Source organism: Lycorma delicatula, chromosome 1, assembly GCF_047948215.1.
Source record: "Lycorma delicatula isolate Av1 chromosome 1, ASM4794821v1, whole genome shotgun sequence".
Lineage (NCBI taxonomy): Eukaryota > Metazoa > Arthropoda > Insecta > Hemiptera > Fulgoridae > Lycorma > Lycorma delicatula.
The window spans coordinates 340071218-340089797 of NC_134455.1; the positions used below are offsets into that span (position 1 = coordinate 340071218).

The 18580-nt window shown below is 30.2% G+C and overlaps 1 protein-coding gene across 5 annotated transcripts in view; it reads left to right on the forward strand.

The window, feature by feature from the left end:
• Positions 1-18580, forward strand: part of gish (casein kinase I gish) — a 179781-nt gene that overhangs the window by 100297 nt on the left and 60904 nt on the right. For 4 of the 5 annotated variants that reach the window (XM_075382291.1, XM_075382289.1, XM_075382290.1 and 1 more), the window contains exons 4-8: positions 2549-2697; positions 4409-4523; positions 9417-9536; positions 10851-11021; positions 17115-17263. In XM_075382291.1, coding sequence (XP_075238406.1) covers positions 2549-2697; positions 4409-4523; positions 9417-9536; positions 10851-11021; positions 17115-17263 — 704 coding nt within the window. Of the gene's footprint in view, positions 1-2548; positions 2698-4408; positions 4524-9416; positions 9537-10850; positions 11022-17114; positions 17264-17647; positions 17651-18580 lie in introns of all 5 variants that reach the window. The other variant, XM_075382292.1, reaches the window with a different exon arrangement.

Consider the following 18580-nt stretch of genomic DNA (forward strand, 5'->3'; position numbering starts at 1 on the left):
GGGAAATTATGTTTTAAGTGAGTGGAAACTGCGCAAGAGAAGTGGGGAGGTGCACTATCATGTTGAAAGTATACTTTGCATCTCAGTTCTAGAGGAACATCCTTGAGCAGCTGCAGCAATTCTTCTTGAAGAAAGTGCAAGTAGACTTAAGCATTTAAGCAGCCAGGTAATATGAATGGTCCAAATAGCTGATTGAGAAGAAGACCGCACCATACACTGATGCTAAATTGGTGTTGAAAATTGCCTTCCACCATTTCATGAGGATTTACTTCAGCCCATGTATGCTCATTGTGTAAGTTGTTGATACCTTTTTGAGTGAAATTTGCCTTGTTGGTATACAAAGTATATTTTTAGAGTTGTCAATTTATATTCCACCAGCTGCAAAACTCCAAGCAAAGCAGACTGTCTCCTGGGTGTGGATGTTGAACTGGCTGTTGATGATTTATATTTAAGAAACTCTGATCTGCTTAGAAAGACATCGTGTACTGATGCCTAGACTGTGCTGAACTGCATCACTAATAATTTCATCAATAACAGCATTATGTTGGAAAAGATCGTTCATAGCTGGTAAGATTACTTAATAGGTATTGAACCTGTTTTCTGAAAATTTAAAAAGTCATGCTAATTGTTTGGGATCTGAAAATCCTGCGATTCTGAAAACTTATTTCATATTCTACTGCAGCAGCTGTAGCATTACCAGATTACACACACCCAAAATGAATGTCATTTCAGCCTAATTCTTCTGTTGTAAATAAGAACGGCATTACTTCAATGGCAAATCAATCACGTTCAAAATAGAATTCATAGAAGATCTTTGGTAACGACAGCACAGTTCATGTACCTAACTGATTGTTTTAAACATTAATACAGTATTGCACATTATTGATGAGCTATTGTTAATTTATTGCCAACTTTGAAGTAATAATTTTTCAAGTAATTTATTGTATTTCTGTCATTAATAAAAAAATTATCAAATAATTTTTATTTATTTATTTATTATTTTATAATTGTGTAATTTACTATTTTTGTTTTTAACAGTAAATTTTGTTTTTTACAATTTTTTCACATCACCAAAAAAAATTTGTTTTTTGTTTACATTAAGTAAGTACTTTTCTGAAAATGTAGTAATGTTTCTAAATAAAATTCGGGATTTTTCTAACTTTTATTCGTTTATTCAACTTATCGTACACCATTTTGTTCAGAATTAAATTCTTTACAAGTTTTGTTTATTACCCATTTAACAAAGTTAATGTACATCAAACATAAAAAAACTGATTTTTACCCTAATTTATTGATTTTCGTTCCGGATTTCTCAAAACGTTACTACAGATACGGTTCTGATACCTATTTTATTCGATTTTTCAGGCCAAAACCTTAAGAAATCACTAATTCTGCCCCTTAATTAACTTCCTAAAAATCAGTACAACTTCATTTCACTGGGGTAGCTGAAATCCAAGTGGAGTCTTTCACTAGCTGCAACTCGCAAATGAAGCAGTTAGAACATATGTTAAATGAACTTTTTCCATTATTTTCATGAGTAGAGTAGGTTATGAAAGACCCAGGAGAACCTTTATACATAAATTCAAAAATATGAACACAGAAGTAATTAAATACTTTTTTAACTATGAAGAAGCTGTTTGAATACAAACCACACCATTTGTTCATGTAAATATAAAAAGAAATAACACTTTTCTTCTTCAACCTTAGGATCAAGAATAGAAAACTGTTTTACTTCACTTTGCATTTGGTATTAGTGAATTTCAGAATATGGCGATTGGACGTATATGCCCCATAAAAATATATAACTCACCTGACTTGTGGGGTACTAAAATCTCTTCTTTTGATTTTCTGATAAATAGAAATTAGCCATAATGCATACAATTAATTCCTCATGGAAATGTATTTCTGTATTGTTAAAATATTTTTTATCCATCCCAGATGCAAAAATTTAGTTAATCACTTTTAGTTTGAAATATGAAGAAACAGGTCTCTTGAAGGACCTGTTTCTTCACATTTCTACTGTTCTAAATGTCATTTTTTGTAAATTGTTATGTAAATTCTTGATACTTATCTGCATGTGATCTACCATTAATCTTCTTGGAGCTCAAGGTAGATGGAATATTTTCAGGCTCACTTTTTATGATGGGGCTGTTACTTATTTTTTCTTCCGCTTGAAATTATAGCATTTCCCTTGATGTTCTCCAGTGCGGATTCAACTCTGGAAAGCATGTTATATTTGCATTAGTATAAATTTTATTTCAGATTGTGCTAAACCTTCTGCCAAAATGACTTTAATAAATTAATTACTTTAGTACTATTGACACATTTGGTTTATATTGGCGGTTTATGAGTATGTTATTCAAGGAGATCTGAATATAATTTTGAGTTGTTTTCTTTTATTAATTTACAGAACAGTTTAAGAATTGTTTATTGCTAAAAAAAGTTTTGTGAGTAGTTTTGGGGTGACAAACTGTTTATTGGGAGTCGTGATTATTTTTTGTTTTACAGTACAGTGATTTAATATTATAAATTTGTGTTTTTTATTTAGATGGCATACCAGAAGTGTATTATTTTGGACCTTGTGGTAAATATAATGCACTTGTCATGGAACTTCTAGGGCCAAGTCTTGAAGATTTGTTTGATCTTTGTGGCCGAAGGTTCTCACTTAAGACTGTTCTTATGATAGCTACACAACTGGTAAGTTCTGTGATGGTTTCTTTGTTTTTAATATTAACCTTAGTTTTGGAACATTAAAGATAAATAATGATAATATACTAATGTTAACCAATGTTTGGTTCTGGCTGTTGAAGTATTGCTCTCTCTCTCTCTCTCTCTCAATGAAATGGTGGAAGGGTATTGACTTAGTCATAGCAACACATACATATGTCATTCCATTGTTATCAGATAGAACTACCACCCTCTCGGCAACCGTAGTCATTGACTAGCTACTGTGTGAAGAGCATCTGTCTTGTAATTAACTATTCCTGTATTTGTACAGCATTTTTCATCATTAATATAAAACAATATTTTTAATTACTCTTACTGCCAGAAATTACACTTTTCTGTACATACAACTGTTCGATTTCTGCGTAGTATTTTTATATACTGTAGATTGTACATAATATTTTTCAAGAATCATAACTGTTGGTTTTAGCGATTTTGGTCATGCAATGACTTAAAAATATGTGAGCTAGAATGTATAGGAGTTATAAGAAAGATCACATTAAATGCTGAAAACATTACTTTTTTTTTAAATGCCTTTTAAGACATTAAAGTTTAAACATGAAAAGTTGTCAAAAGAAAGAGTAACTGCTGGTGTATGTGTGAATATCATGGGAACTGAAATTTGTCAGTTATTGGTGATACTGGCAAATATTCTCAAAAGCCTATACATTTTAAAAACATTAAGTCATGAACCTTTGAATTACTGAATAAATACAAGAAGGGGTAGACTTAAAAAGGAAAAACAGAAAAATTCATTTAATTGAAAAATAACTGTGTAGTACATTAAGTAATCCTAGGACTCGCACAGATAAAATTTGCCCTTTTACCCATCTGCACTACAAGTGTCCTGCAGCCAATGGACCAGCATGTTATCAATGTCATATGGACCATGACAAAAGAATGCTGGTTTTTCATTGAAGAAAAGAAATTTTTAAATTATCATTTAACCTTTTTTTCCCTGCTTAACCTCCGGGAATTACTGTCAGGTATTACTTCAAAGGATGAATGAGGATGATATGTATGTGAAGTGAAGTGTAGTCTTGTACAGTCTCAGGTCAACCATTTCTGAAATGTGTGGTTAATTGAGACCCAACCATCAAAGAACACTGGTATCTACGATCTAGTATTCAGATCCGTATAAAAACTTTGGTCTGTTTACAATTGAAACTACATAATGTTCATTTTAGCATACTAATTAATCAGTCAATGCCGTCTATCACTTAAATGTTTAGTTCTGAGCAGATATTTCTGAATTTTCCACTTTAGGAAAGGGTAGAATTCTGTAGAAATCAGATACCTGCTTCCTTCTCATGGTCACTGTGTTTATTGACAGTGTAGTAGTAATTTCCTGTAGCATTGAGTTCTGGTGAAGTTTTGAATTTCAGTCATACAATTTTTTTTTGTTCTAAAATTCACTTGTTGCAATTATGTGTTTTACTTGGCAATTCTGAATCTCTTTGGCCTAATATAATTAGAAATTATATTACTGTTCAATATCTAATCCTTACCTTACCGGAATTCATACTTATCTTTCCCATTTCACCCAACTTAACACATCTGGTAAAAAATAATTACTGTCATATTTGTATTGCTTTTATATTTTGTCATTAAATTATAAAAGATGTTAAATTTTAACTTTCAAGCTTATAAATATAATTAAGAATTGAATTTTCTTTTGTTACAGCTCCACAGGATAGAATATGTTCATGGTCGACATCTTATATATAGGGATGTAAAACCAGAAAATTTTCTTGTGGGTCGTAAACCTACAAAAAAGGATAAAATTATACATATAATAGGTGAATTATACTTACACATTTATTATAATTAAATGATTATTTTGAAGTATAATCCAGTACTTTATTCAATATAAACAATATGTAACACCTTTTTTTGTGAAAAGTTATTGTGCAGATTTTATACTAAGAACCAAAATAAAGTGCTGTGTGGTAGTTCTTAAGCACTGTGAGGAATGTGTGACATCATATGTTCTTCACACTCAAGAGAGATGAAAATTGTTTTTACTGTTCATTTAAAGAAAAGTTAGGACTACTACATATCTTCATATTATTTTTGACTGAACATAACTGAGATTTCTCACAACATACTTCATTTTGTTTTGTACAGTTTTTCAAATACTTGTCTAGTAAGAATAAGACAAAATATTCTAAAATTTAATTTATTCTTAAAAAGGCAATTTAAATTTGGAAACTGTTTATTGCTGTTGTAGATTTTAAACTTTATTGATTTATCAATTACTTACCTGTCAATTTATTTTTATTTAATTTACTTTTTAAAAATATTTTTTATTACAATTATAACATTTCTGAATATAGGAAAGATAAATTTACAGGGTGTTTGCACTTACAAACAATAAATTAATAAATACGCAATTCTGTAAGACCAGAAATACTGAATATTTGCAATTCAATGATCAAAAATCAGTAGCAGCTTAAGTAATTCTATCTTTATACCAATACTCATCCTCTGTTTTATTGTGTGGTTTTTGTAACCAGCCCAGTCATCATTTATTAAAGATTCAACTGTCATTAAAGATTGCATAAGCGCATACTTGGTTTTAATAAATCTGTTTATATTATTATGTTGTATTTCATTTTCACCCAGGCTAAATCACTTGCATTTAGGTCACATGTAATACATTGGCAATTGAATATTTTATAGCCAGAAACCTTTAAAATGGAATAAATTTTAAACAATTTTAAATACATTGTGTGATAATTGACAATTTTTGGCAAATTTATCACACGTTCTCTTTACTCATTTTTAAAAATTGATGCCATTCATTGCTTTGTCTTCATAAGTTGAACTGTCGTCTTTGAACATGTGCTTGGCATCTGATATGAATCTGTTAGTGTTTCCAGTATGCAGTATTAATTTTTTGATTCAATCTTGTTCAGTTAAAGTGAACACCATCATCATTTTGTCAGGCTTTGTCGTATGTCAAGATAATTTTTTTTATGAAACCATTGTATCTGTGTTAGGTACCTATGCGGCCAGAAAACAATTTCAAGTCATTAACTTGATTTCTTTTATTTTATTTTACTTTGGAATTTGTTCCATTAAACTCTATTTCCTTAATTAATTTTGTTAATGAATTTGTTAAGTACAGGAAATCTTTTTTGTCAGCTCGACAGATTGTCTAAATGCTTTTTATTTTCTCTGTGAATCCTGTTTACTGTTGATATACACACAATGTTAGAATGATGTGCTGCTCCTCTTACATTTCTATTAATGGGATATAGGTATCCTCTTTTCTTGATATGTTTCTTGGGGCTCCCTTCTAAAGTCAGAAAAAATCATTCTTTGGGGGCTGATAAATATAAATCATATTGACCAATGTTTAATTTATGAGGCCTGTGATATTACTGTGAGATGTAAAAAATTAGAGGGGAGAAAGATGACGCTGGTTAAACCCATGAGGGCTAGGCGTAGGGCAGCTGGGAGGGGGTGGTGACCAGAAGCGTCACGAGGCAGGTGTCTTCCCCTATGGGGTTGGGATGACCAATGTTTAGAAAGAAATTTTAACTTATGAGTGTACAGTTAAGATAAACTAGAAAAGAGGAAATATAGATGTCAGTTTTTTATTTTATTTATTCATTATTTGTGTGATTGTTTCTTTCATTTATTTATTTTTTTGTTTTTAATTTAACTATTTACTGGGTAAGAAAGTAATATCTTTTGTATTACACATATCATAATAAATGACTTATCTCTTTAGCTTTAAGAATCCAATTGTGTTTAAGTCAGTAAAGATTGTAGAATAATCATTTCCTATTATATTTAATTTTCCTCTATAATAATTTGCATATTATAATAAGTATTATAAAGAACGGTAGAAAGGAAATTCCTTTTCAGTTGATATTGGAATTTTTATTTTATTTTTATTTTAATGACAGCATTTTAATATTGGATACTAAGTTCTTTGGCATAAGGTATAATTTTTGTTCAATAAAGGTTTGTATTTTACGAGAATTCTGTTGTTGACCCATTTACATAGTAACTGTAACAATGTTTGTATGTTATTGATTAAATTTGTATATTCATATGTATGAATTTACTGTTGCAATGATAAAAAGGTTTTATCATTTTAATATATATATATATACACAGTAAGAGTTTGTTGGTTGTGGTATCTTTAAAATGGATTAGTGTTATAAAAAAAATTGTTAGTGATAGTTAATATAGTCTAATAATTCCTATATATATATATATATATATATATATATATATATATTTTTTTTTTAATTTACCAGTTTATGCATTCTTACTTTTTAAAAATATTATTTGTATTAAAATCTATGTATTGATATATTTTGTTACAAGACTAAACAAATTAAAGATCATACGGAATCTTTACCTGAAAGGAATTATCATGAGCAACTAATCCAGTGAAGTCCTGCAGGATGATTTTATTGTAATTTAAAATAATATGTTATACTTTGTGTACATTATGCAATTATACTTTTAAGACTGTTAATTATAACTTTATTAATGACTTTCTTTGAAAATTGTAGACAACCCATATCATGGTTCCCACAGGCAGGAAATGTCAGAAAATATAAACTTAGTCAGGAAAAGTCAGGAATTTTTAGAAAAAAATTTCAGAAAATAACATTTTCAGAGATTACTTTTCGTTAACAAATCTCTTGTGGGGTGAATTTGCACGAAGAAACAATTTATCAACGAAACGTTGATAAACGCAACTGTGGATGCTGGGTCAAGGAGAATGTTTTCATTACCAAAAAAATACTCACTGTAGTGAGAAGCACTAGAAAACGATATGAAGAATGTGTTGTAGAAAAAATAAAAAATTTCTATTAAGAACAAAATACAGCCCCTGAAAAGAAAAATGTAAGCAGAAATTAAAAAAAAAACTTGAAAAAAAGAAAACATTTAAGAGCTAAAATTTTGGCAGCAGATAGCTGCCAAAATTAAACTTTTAGAAAAGAGTAAACCATTAGGAACCTAAAGAAAAGTTGCCATGTGTTATATACATATATAATAAAATGCATATAATGAGATCTCATTACCAAAAAATTAAAAAAACAATAATGTTTTTTTAATTTTTTGGTATATGTTAGAATAATAATGACAGAATTTTACACTTAAGTAAAACCAAACTTAAATGAGGATTATTATTTATTGGGTCTGTTATAAAAGTTTTTCACAATACTTCTCTCAAAACTACTATCATAGGTATACCATAGGGACAGGAAATTTTATAGAACTTCTATTGCCTTTCATCCACAGATCTCCAGACACATTACATCTTTTACAATAAATATTAGGAGCTCAATTGTTATTTTGATCCCCAATTTTTTCAACCAAACTACAGAAGATGCTTTTTCATTTATTTTGTTAAACACAAAGACTTCTGCTGTCCGTACCACTAATCAGCAGAGTTGCCAACTGCTACAGTGGGAAAATTCTAAATTATGGTATAAGATGGCAGTTACTGATGACTAATTACAAGCATGAATAATAAAGATTATAATTTAGTCAGTGTTAATAATACAGGCTGTTGATCAGTGTAATAAGTGCAGTTATGACCAGTTAAGTATACAAATAAATTACTAAAGTAGCTATATTATTATTTTTTAAATCTTATATGAATATGATAAGTGGATCTTGCCTTTTAAAGTATAAAACTGCATTATTGACTATCAAAATTATTAATTACTATTATTTATTAAAAGTAAATAAATTTTTAAAAAATGCTTTAACTTTCATGTGGTTAGTGGGTTAGTGATCAATGAAGTCTGTATGGCTTGTATTTTGTGGCCTGAGTATGATAGTTATAATAGTTTAATCTGAGTGTTCACTTCATTTTAAATATTAGACTAGGTTTGAGTCATCATTATCCTCAATTAATTTCCTTGTAGATACAGAAAAGAGAAGGAGTGGATTTATTTTTTGATTGTTGGCTGATCCATATTTTAAATAGTATTAAGATTACTGCTCAGTTAGAAAATGAGGTTATAGATTTTGTGAGTTATAATCAACATAATTACGGCCTTTGTAATCAAAGCTCTAAAAACAATAGCACTTTTTCAGAATTACTTAAAAAATTCTGTCAAATAATACCTTAGAAATTTTTAGACATTAAAGTAGAGTGCAAAATTTATTATAATAAAAAAAAAGGGCACTATATGGAAATCTGACAGGCCATTTCTGAGATATTATCTTCAAGCTCTAATGCAAAATATTTAATCCGATACTGTAGTAGCCCTCATCCTAAAAGTTGGGAAATAGATGGGTATCTTTATTACAGGAAAGTTTTAAGAAAGACATAATTCACTAATGTACTTAATGTTGTTGTATACTCTTCTTTTTTGAGTTTGTAGACCCTCACATATAAGCGTACATGTATTATTATTGTGTTTATAATTATATAAACATAACTTTGCTGTAGTAAAGTGTGATTGCTGTAATTTCTTTCAATCACTGTTCTATTTTATTAAAGAGAAGCCGATATCTTATTTTGGCTATTTATTTTTTAAAGCTTATTTTTATTCATTTGCAGTTACTGTTGAACAACTTTTAAGTAGAATGAAAAATTAAAAATAATTTTATGTAGTTTATTGATTTATGTGTTTACAGGTTTCTTATGGGAAACTAAACAGGATAAAATATAAATTGAATTTATTTTTTGTATTTTTTATTGGTTTCAGATTTTGGTTTAGCTAAAGAGTATATAGATATAGAAACGAACAAGCATATACCTTACCGGGAGCACAAGAGTCTGACTGGTACAGCAAGATACATGAGTATTAACACTCACTTAGGCAAAGGTAATCAGACTACTGGAAAATAAATTTTTTGACAGTCATTTTTTCATATTAAATCTTTATATATTTGAAAGATATGTTTATTTAAAAGGAATATTATGTGATCATTATTTTTATGTCAATTTTTTTTTAGGTAGCATTATATGTATGTTTACTTGTACTTAATACCCTGATCAAAATTCAAATCATATTTCGGTCATTTAAGTTATTTGTGTACCTCCTAGTCACTTGCTTACTCTTTTGATGCTAAGGCTGATATAAAGAAGATAACATGCTAGAAAAAGAACTCTTTTTACCTCTTGAAAGTTTTCCAGATTTTTAAGAAAGTCTTAATATGTGTGAAATTATTGTTATTATGCCTATTTCATATTCTGATTTTTATATATTAATAAAAATATTCTTTTTTTTTTTTTTAGTAGTCTGAAATCAGAGTAGACGATAAATCATTTATTACACATACTGTTGATGATAGCTATTCATTAAAAATATTTAAATCCAAGTAAGCCCCAGCTATCACTAAATTATTACAAAACAAAAATAACAAAATAAATGATAAAGCATTAGCAGAAGAGAAGACTAAATAGGAGTATAAAAATTGGAAAATAATTTATATATTTAACTCTGTGCAGTAAAAGTTCAGTTTCTTAGTGTGATTCAGTTCTCAAATTAGTGTAAAAAATAATTTCTGGTAAATTTTAATTCTTACAACTTTCAAACTATCCAATTTTGTGTTTCTGTACTTTTTACTTCATTTATTTACATATATTTTAGAGAAATTAAATTACCCAGTGATTTTCGTGCACATGCTTACTGTTAGTTAAAAATTAGTAAATCTTGTTAAGATGTTATGTAATTTGTCTTTTAACAGCTTTTTTTGATTGCAAAAAAAGAGGCAAGTATGTATGAAAACAGAATCGTGCTTTGTAAATTGGAAGAACTTAACAGGCATTTGCTCATTGTACAGTCTGTGTTTTAACCTAAAATTTAATTTTAATTATTTCTTTATATATGTTGTTGAACTTGAAATTAACTTAACTTTCACTAACAATTGTTGTGGTTATATATGTAAATTTAAATATCTATAATTCAATTTCATCCACCCAAGTACAGTATAAGTACTTATATCTGTGAAGTTATAAGTACTGTGCAGATATGAGCACATATCAGATATAAGTGCTTATATCATCTGTACTTGGGTGGAATAAGTTGAATTATATATATTTAAATTTATATTATTCATGTAGAGGTGATAAGGGTCTTGAAAGGATTGATTTTAGAAAAGTATTTGTATGTATATATTGTTTTTTCTTTTTTTAGAACAAAGCAGAAGAGATGATTTAGAAGCACTGGGTCATATGTTTATGTACTTCCTAAGAGGTTCGTTGCCATGGCAAGGCCTTAAAGCAGATACTCTTAAAGAGCGTTATCAGAAAATAGGAGATACTAAACGAGCCACTCCGATAGAAGTTCTGTGTGAAGGACATCCAGGCAAGTGCTCCAAATTACAAAAAGAAGGCTAGAGCAGTTTTTTTAAACTTATGATTTCTTCCCTCCCACAATATATACTTATACTTTCTATTAATTATTTTATTTCAAATGTTGCTCATTTTTACAGCATTTTGTTGTGACGTTTTTTGGTGAGAATATAAACACTTAAATAAAATGCCTTGTGTGAGCTATGAGTCTGAGAGGAAGTTTCTGCTTTTTACTCTGATGTTTTGTCTGTGGAAATTACAGAGGCAGATGTATGCCAGGTAATTTCCAGGTTTGATATGAATAAAGCCCTGGGTTTTGATGGAATCACAGTGGAGCTTCTTGTCTGTTCTATCAGAATTTGTGTTGGTACTTTGATTAGAATTTTTAATAGGATGCTCTTTGGTGGCTGTTTCCCTGTTGTAAAAAGGTGTACAAGAATTGTTGTTTAAATGTGGTAACAAGGACCCCACTGTGAGCTCCTCTTAAGGTTCTTTAACACTTCTGCCAATTATTAGACAGGTTTTTGAGAAGGTATTATATTTTTGTACTACGGATAAATTGAATTCTAGAAAGTTGTTGGATGATCAGTAAGGTTTTTGGCCAGACAGGGGCATGGAAGATGCTATTCTTAATTTTATGAACACTATTTCTTCTAGTGAGTCTGAGTGTGCCTAAGGTTTCTTTTTGGATGTATCAGGGGCTTCTAATAATTTTTGGTGGCCCTCTGCCCTGTTTCAGCTACAGAAGTGTGATTGTACACAGAATGGGCTGAATGTTTATATAGTTATTTCAGCAATCAATACATTCTTCAAGAAGGTGTTTCAGAAGTAGGAAAAATGCTATCTCAAGGTTGTCCACAGAGAAGTGTTTTAGGACTCCTGCTCTGGGTTGTTAAATTTGATTATTTGATGCGGTTGAGATTAACTAGTGGATGCTGCATAATCATGTATGCAGATGATGGGCTTTTGCTGGTTAAAGGAGATTCAAGGAATGAGATGAAAATCAGGGTAGTCCAGGTTTGTAAAATACTCCAATTGTGGAGTTTGCAACATAAGATGGTGTTTAGCCCAAAGAAAACAATGATGATATTGCTCAAGGGCAGACTAGCCGTTACATGATCTTGTGTATCAGTGGCAGGTTATTAAATTAGATACGTCCCACTGCAGAAGTATCTAGGTAGGTGTTATCCTTGATGAAAATCTTTGATTCAAGGAGCACTTTCACTATGCTACCAAAAAAGGCTTGTTCTGCTTTCTTTGGTGTTCTATGAGCAGTTCATCCCCGGGGGGTTTAATTTCAGAAGCATGCTTGTTTTTTGCAAGGGTGTATGTGAAGCAATAATGCTGTATGCTGCACCTGTCTAGGCTCATTGAATGAGGTGCAGATGTTATAGGAATATTTTGTTGAGAGCCCAGAGTCTCCTATTGTTATTTGTTATTGGTGTCTGTAGGACTGACTCGAGAGGTGGTCCGTCTTATTTCTGGTATTAAGCCCATTGATATATCCTGCAACTGAGTGCAGATTACCACAGTAGGCTTGAACCTTTTTAATTTGACTGGCATAAGAGCCATGATTTTCTTGTTGGATATGACAGTTTAACCCTTTATAAGTAATCTCCAAAAAAAATTAAAATCACCTCTAGGTAATTTAAAAAAAAATCTTTTAAAGTCTTTTAGTGTGAATTACGCACATATTATTTTTCATTCCAATTATACTGTACAATATAAGCTCTTAACATATTGTAATTTTTTTAAGTCATTTTTCAGTCTTCAGCCATTTGATTGGTTTGATGCAGCTCTCCAAGATTCCCTATCAAGTACCAGCCATTTCATTTTGGTATACCACCTACTTCCTATATCCGTAACAGTTTGTTTTACGTATTCCAAATGTTGCCTGCCTGTACAATTTTTCCCATCTACCTACCCTCCAATATCAAAGCTACTATTCCAGGATGCCTTAAGATGTGGCCTATAATCTGTCTCTTCTTTTAGCTATATTTTTCCAAATGCTTCTTTCTTCATTGATTTGCCGTAATACATGTCATTAGTCACTTTATCCACCCACCTGATTTTTAACACCTACAGCACCACATTTCAAAAGCTTCTAATCTTATCTTCTCAGGTAGTCTGATCGTCTAGTTTCATTTCCATATAAGGCTATGTTCCAAACATATACTTTCAATACTGCTCTCCTGATGTTTAAATTAATTTTTGATGTAAGCAAATTATATTTCTGAGTGAAAGCTCATTTTGCCTGTGCTATTCAGCATTTTATATCACTCACCCTACAATATAAGCTGTTATAATATTTCAATAATGGGTTTTCTATGTAAACCTGTTAATTATTCGAAAATACATTACTTTTTCAATACAGTAAATACAAGTACTGATTGTTTAAAACATAACAGAGTTCAGTTATTGATGTTAATTGTTCCACAAATAAAATTTCCTGTTGAAAATTTTATGAAATTTTTTTGCCGTATAAAGGATGCGTAATGAATTGCTTGGTCATGTAAAAATAGGTATAGACGGCAGTGGAGGATTAGGTGGTGAAGATATGTGTGTCTTTACAAAGTGAAGCGAAAGAGATAATAGTGCAAGCGAGCAGTATGGATAAGCATGCCAAAATAGAAACCATACATACTGTTGCGAATAAATTTAAGTATTCAGGAGTTAAAAAGCTACTTATTATTGGTTTGGAAGAAGGAGAAAATCATATGTCTAAGATGTGGTCGTTTTTGAAGATTAATGAATTGCCAAGATTCACAGCTGTCACAGATTTGAAATTTCGTTAATAGGAATTATTTCTCATTGAAACTGTTTTCCTTGTACATGTTGTACTTCCCATAAGAATGAATTACACAATACTGCTCTGCTGCAGACACTTATAAGTTGTTTGAAAAAATAAGAGACATGGAAAGCAGCCAGAAGTAAAAAAGAAGAGTGAAATTATATGAAAATTGCATCCACCAGCCAATTATGCTTGAAACTAGGAAATGGAAGTCATAGATATCACCCCACCCCTCCAGAATTGCATTTTGGTATTTGGGAGTTATAAGCACACTTTTTAAGCGTATGCTTTTGAAGTTCAAAGAGGAAACTTTTAATTGGGCAGACACATGCAGTGTTTAGTCTTTTTTATTGTTCCTTCGTAACAGTGTTCTCTCCTTTTCAATAACTTACTTACTCTAATTGAAAATATACATAATGATTAATTATTTACACTTCAAGAACAATAGTATCTTCACAATTGCAAAACAAAAAATTTTCATAAAATTTTCAACAGGCAATTTTATTTTTGGAGTAGTTAAAATCAATATTTGAACTCTGTTATGTTTTAAACAATTAGTATTTGTATTGAAAAATTAATGTATTTTTGAATAATTAGTAGGTTTATATAGTAAACCTGTTATTAAAATATTATAACAGCATATATTTTAGGATATAAATGAAATAAAGAATAATGATGTATGCATAATTCATGCTAAAAAACTTTAAACAAATTTTTTTTAGTTACAAGAGGTGATTTTAATTTTTATGGAAATTACTTCATATCAACAAAAATATCAGGGGTCTCTTACGTCAGTTGAATTAAAAAGTGATTCAAGCTCACTACGTTATGTTATAATGCTAAGAAGGTAGGCCAACTTACCTCTGGGCATATAAAAGAAATAGACGACCAGAGTTTTAGGTTAGGTGGACTGAATCACCTGATGGCCGTTTCACACATGGAATTTTTCCTGATGTGAGAAGTATGCAGGTAGTTAGGTGGATTTCCCCCGAATTGGCATAAAATATAGTTTCTTTCTGGTCATGGTGCTTTGCAAGATAGGTTGGATAGATTTGGTTTGATTCAGGCTTGTGTCCGGTGTGTAGGGCTATTGATAATGTGCCCTTGACATATTTGTCATATGTCTGCCCCAGGTACGAAGCTGAACGTACGTACCAAAGCAAAGTAGCTAGAGAGCTTGCGAGGATTAATAGTGGATTTGGTATGCAAGTTAATTGGAAAACTTAAAGGGAATGGACATAGTTGCTGGTTTCTAAGGCTGGCTAAGGGGGTCTTATGCTGTTATAGATGTAATATCAACCTGGGTGCTTACTTCACCAAGATAGGTGTTTTGGGATTGAGTTCCAGTTAGCTTAGATATTTGCTGTTAGGATGAGATGAGTGTGTGGAGAACTGTGTGATAGAGCTGTTGTGGGAGGGTATAGGAATTGACCTTGCTCTTTAAAGCAGACCAGAGCAGAGAGAGATAGATTATGTTTTCACTAGAGGCTTATTAAATTTGTGAATCTGTTTCTTGAGTTTTAAGTAAAGAGGACTTTGTTTGAATTTAGTTGCGATCAGATCAACACTTGTTTTGTTGATATGAGGATAGTATTTTTAGTGTTTAAAGACTCAATCAATTATTGATCCGAGTGTGTAGTCTAATTGAAGTTACATATACAAAGAGTTTTTCTGTGAAACCTTCAGTGTTAAAGGAAGACACACTTATAAGGCACTTCTACAAATCCGTTAATTTTGTAGTTGAGGGTTGTAAGTTAGAATAGGTGGTCATAGTTAGAAGATGCCATATGAAGGCAATAGTAGGTTGTAAAAATACACTAATGGAAATGTCTGCCAAGGCATTTGCATCGATGGCACCTTAACAGAGGCCAAACTGATGGCTGTTTGTGTTGTTAGGTTTAGAGGGTCTAAAAGATGACCTCTGGTAAAGTTCATCAGGGCTAAGGAATTGAGGGGGTGGTGGCAATTGGGATCATCAGAAGGTGGTTGTCTTCCCTTATGGGAGTCAGAATGTTATGGAGGTATTTGAAAAATAAGATGTTTCTGCACTTAGGTATTTTAGTGTAATTTCATTGGATTCTATGAATTCAATTTTATACTTCATTTTAAATGGGGTTTCACTGAATTTTATATGCTTCGTATGAAAAAAATTCTCATGTGTTTACTTTTCAAGTGATATGTGATATGATATAAGTGATATTATATCTGGTGCGTCTGGGTCGTTATTGTATTTAAATGTATTTATTTAGGTTCTAGCCTAAGTTATATTCTTACTTTCATTTTATAATTCATAATCATAAGTAGTACTATATTAGAGGTAGTTGAAAAACAGAATCAATGTTACCAGATGAATGATTGTGAGTCTGTTCACATCCTCACAGTGATGTATTATTGCTACGTTCTGATACTTTATTATTGTGTTAATTATTTGTAGTTACTTTCCCTCTGTATTAATGATATTTTGTAAAAATGTTATATTTACTGAATTCAGGGTCTGTTTTTATATTCTCCACAAAGGAATAAATTTTAATTATGCTTAAAAATTAAGTAAGTTTTAAAATGAACACTGAGGGAACTTCAATAGATCAGATTCCAGTTGATAAGGATTAAGGTTGTGTCATACTCCATGGTTGATTTTAATTATAGGATAAGGTTTTCTGAAATGTATTGGGCTATTTGGTAGAATCCAAAGTACAATGAGTACAATAATTTGGGTTAATGAAGACCCAAAATGTGTTTATTTAACTTTGTGATTATTAGTAAGGATTATTTATAATGCATATTTATTTTACATAAAATTCAGTCTTGTCATTTAAGATTGTTCAATATGTAATATAAATTTAACACTTCGCTAATAAACTGTGGTTATAGAGTGCTTGTTTAACTAGTACAAAATTTAGTAAATTGTGATCAAACAACTCTTGTTTGATCACCAGCCTGAAAACAGTATTGTTACCAGTTCTAAACATTTGGAATTATAGCATTTTTAAATTATGAGATTATAAATTTGTTGATTTAAAACATTTAAAGGAAATCAATATCAATCTATTGAAGGTATATTTTTTTATTAGAACTTGTTCATTATTGTTAAGACATCTTAAATATTTTTTCCTAAGTCTGTTTATTGTCAGTTCTATTTATTGTTTATCAAAGATGATAAGATGAAGTCTTCATAGATGTGGTGTTAAGATATACTGAAAATTGTATTATGTTAAGAATTTTCATTCATATTCAGAAAAAATTAGCTTCTGTTAGTTGTAATTATTTTGTTTGGTATAATTTATTTTTATCTGTCTATTATTTATGTTTTTGTAGAAGAGATGGCTACGTACCTTAGGTATGTTAGACGATTGGACTTTTTTGAAACTCCTGATTATGATTATCTCAGGAAATTATTCCAGGATTTGTTTGAAAGGCGTGGTTTTACAGATGATGAGGAGTTTGACTGGACGGGCAAAGCCATGGTCAGTTTAATATACAACAGTTTTGTAATTTTGTTGTAATATAAATCATTCAAAACTAGATAAATCTTTACATAAGTAGACAAGTAATTTTCTAATGTCATTTGATTTTACCAGTTTTTTTTTTTTATTATAAGGTTTAAATGCAGTTATTTAAATGTCATGTAATATCATACTAAAAATATGAACATTTTACATGTTATGAATTATGTAAAATTAGTAGAAAAACGTTTTATATGTTATTTTGGAAAAGGAGGAGGATGCCCAGAATCTTAGAAGAAGTGGAAGAAATAGGAAAGCAGGGGATAAATATAAACATAGATGAAAGGAAAATAAAAAATATTAAAAAGAAAGAATATGTTTGCTTTCTAAAGTGAAGTAATAGAGACTGTTAAAAGTTGTTTAGTAAAATTACTTAAGGGTAAGAAGAGAGGAGGTGCAGAATCTTGGGCAGATACAGAAGGTACGACAGTAAAACGTAGTCATAATGAAAAGGTATTACAGGAAAAGTAAGACAAGATGGATTAAGAATTGCAAAAATAAGAAAAGAACTAGGATGTAGAATGCTGGAGGACAGAATGAAGCAAAGTAAGATTGCTAGTACAAAGTAGACCATAAGCAGAAGAAATTTTTAATTTAAATGTAATTGAAAGATCATGAAAATGTGTGACCTGAAAAAAAACTTAGAATGGTGTAGAGACATCAGGTAGAGAGAGGCAAGTTATAACAGCTTGATTATTAATGATGATAATGGTAAAGTACAAGTGATAATAACCAGAAAGATAATGGTAATTAAGGACTTTCAATTAAAAAGATAATTTAAACTTTAAAAGAAAGTCAAGATTTGAACCGTTAAGTTAATGTCATCATTTTGTTGTGTTTTATTCAGTTTTTGAGGTAAATTTAAAATATCTATTTGGTTATTATTTTCCAGTCAAAGATTGCTAGTTTTATTTGTAAATCAGCAGTTTAAAAAACTTCAATTTGTTATAAAATTTACTTCACTGATCAGGTAAGTATTATCACATTAAAAGTTGTCAGCTTTGTCCAAGATCTGCTAGGACTACTCTGAAAGTAATGTCTGAGTACACTTAAATTAAAACTTACATTTACAAAATGTTTACATATATATATATATTTAAATTACATTAAATAAACAATCTAGTTCAGAATATTGAGATAAGAGACATATCTTACCTTAATTTTTCATGAAAATACTTTCACGGAGTTGAAATAATTCTGTTATTGCATAATAGAAATTTAAAAATATAATTACGAAAATAGTTAAAATTGCCTAATAATTTATACGAGTGCTGCTGT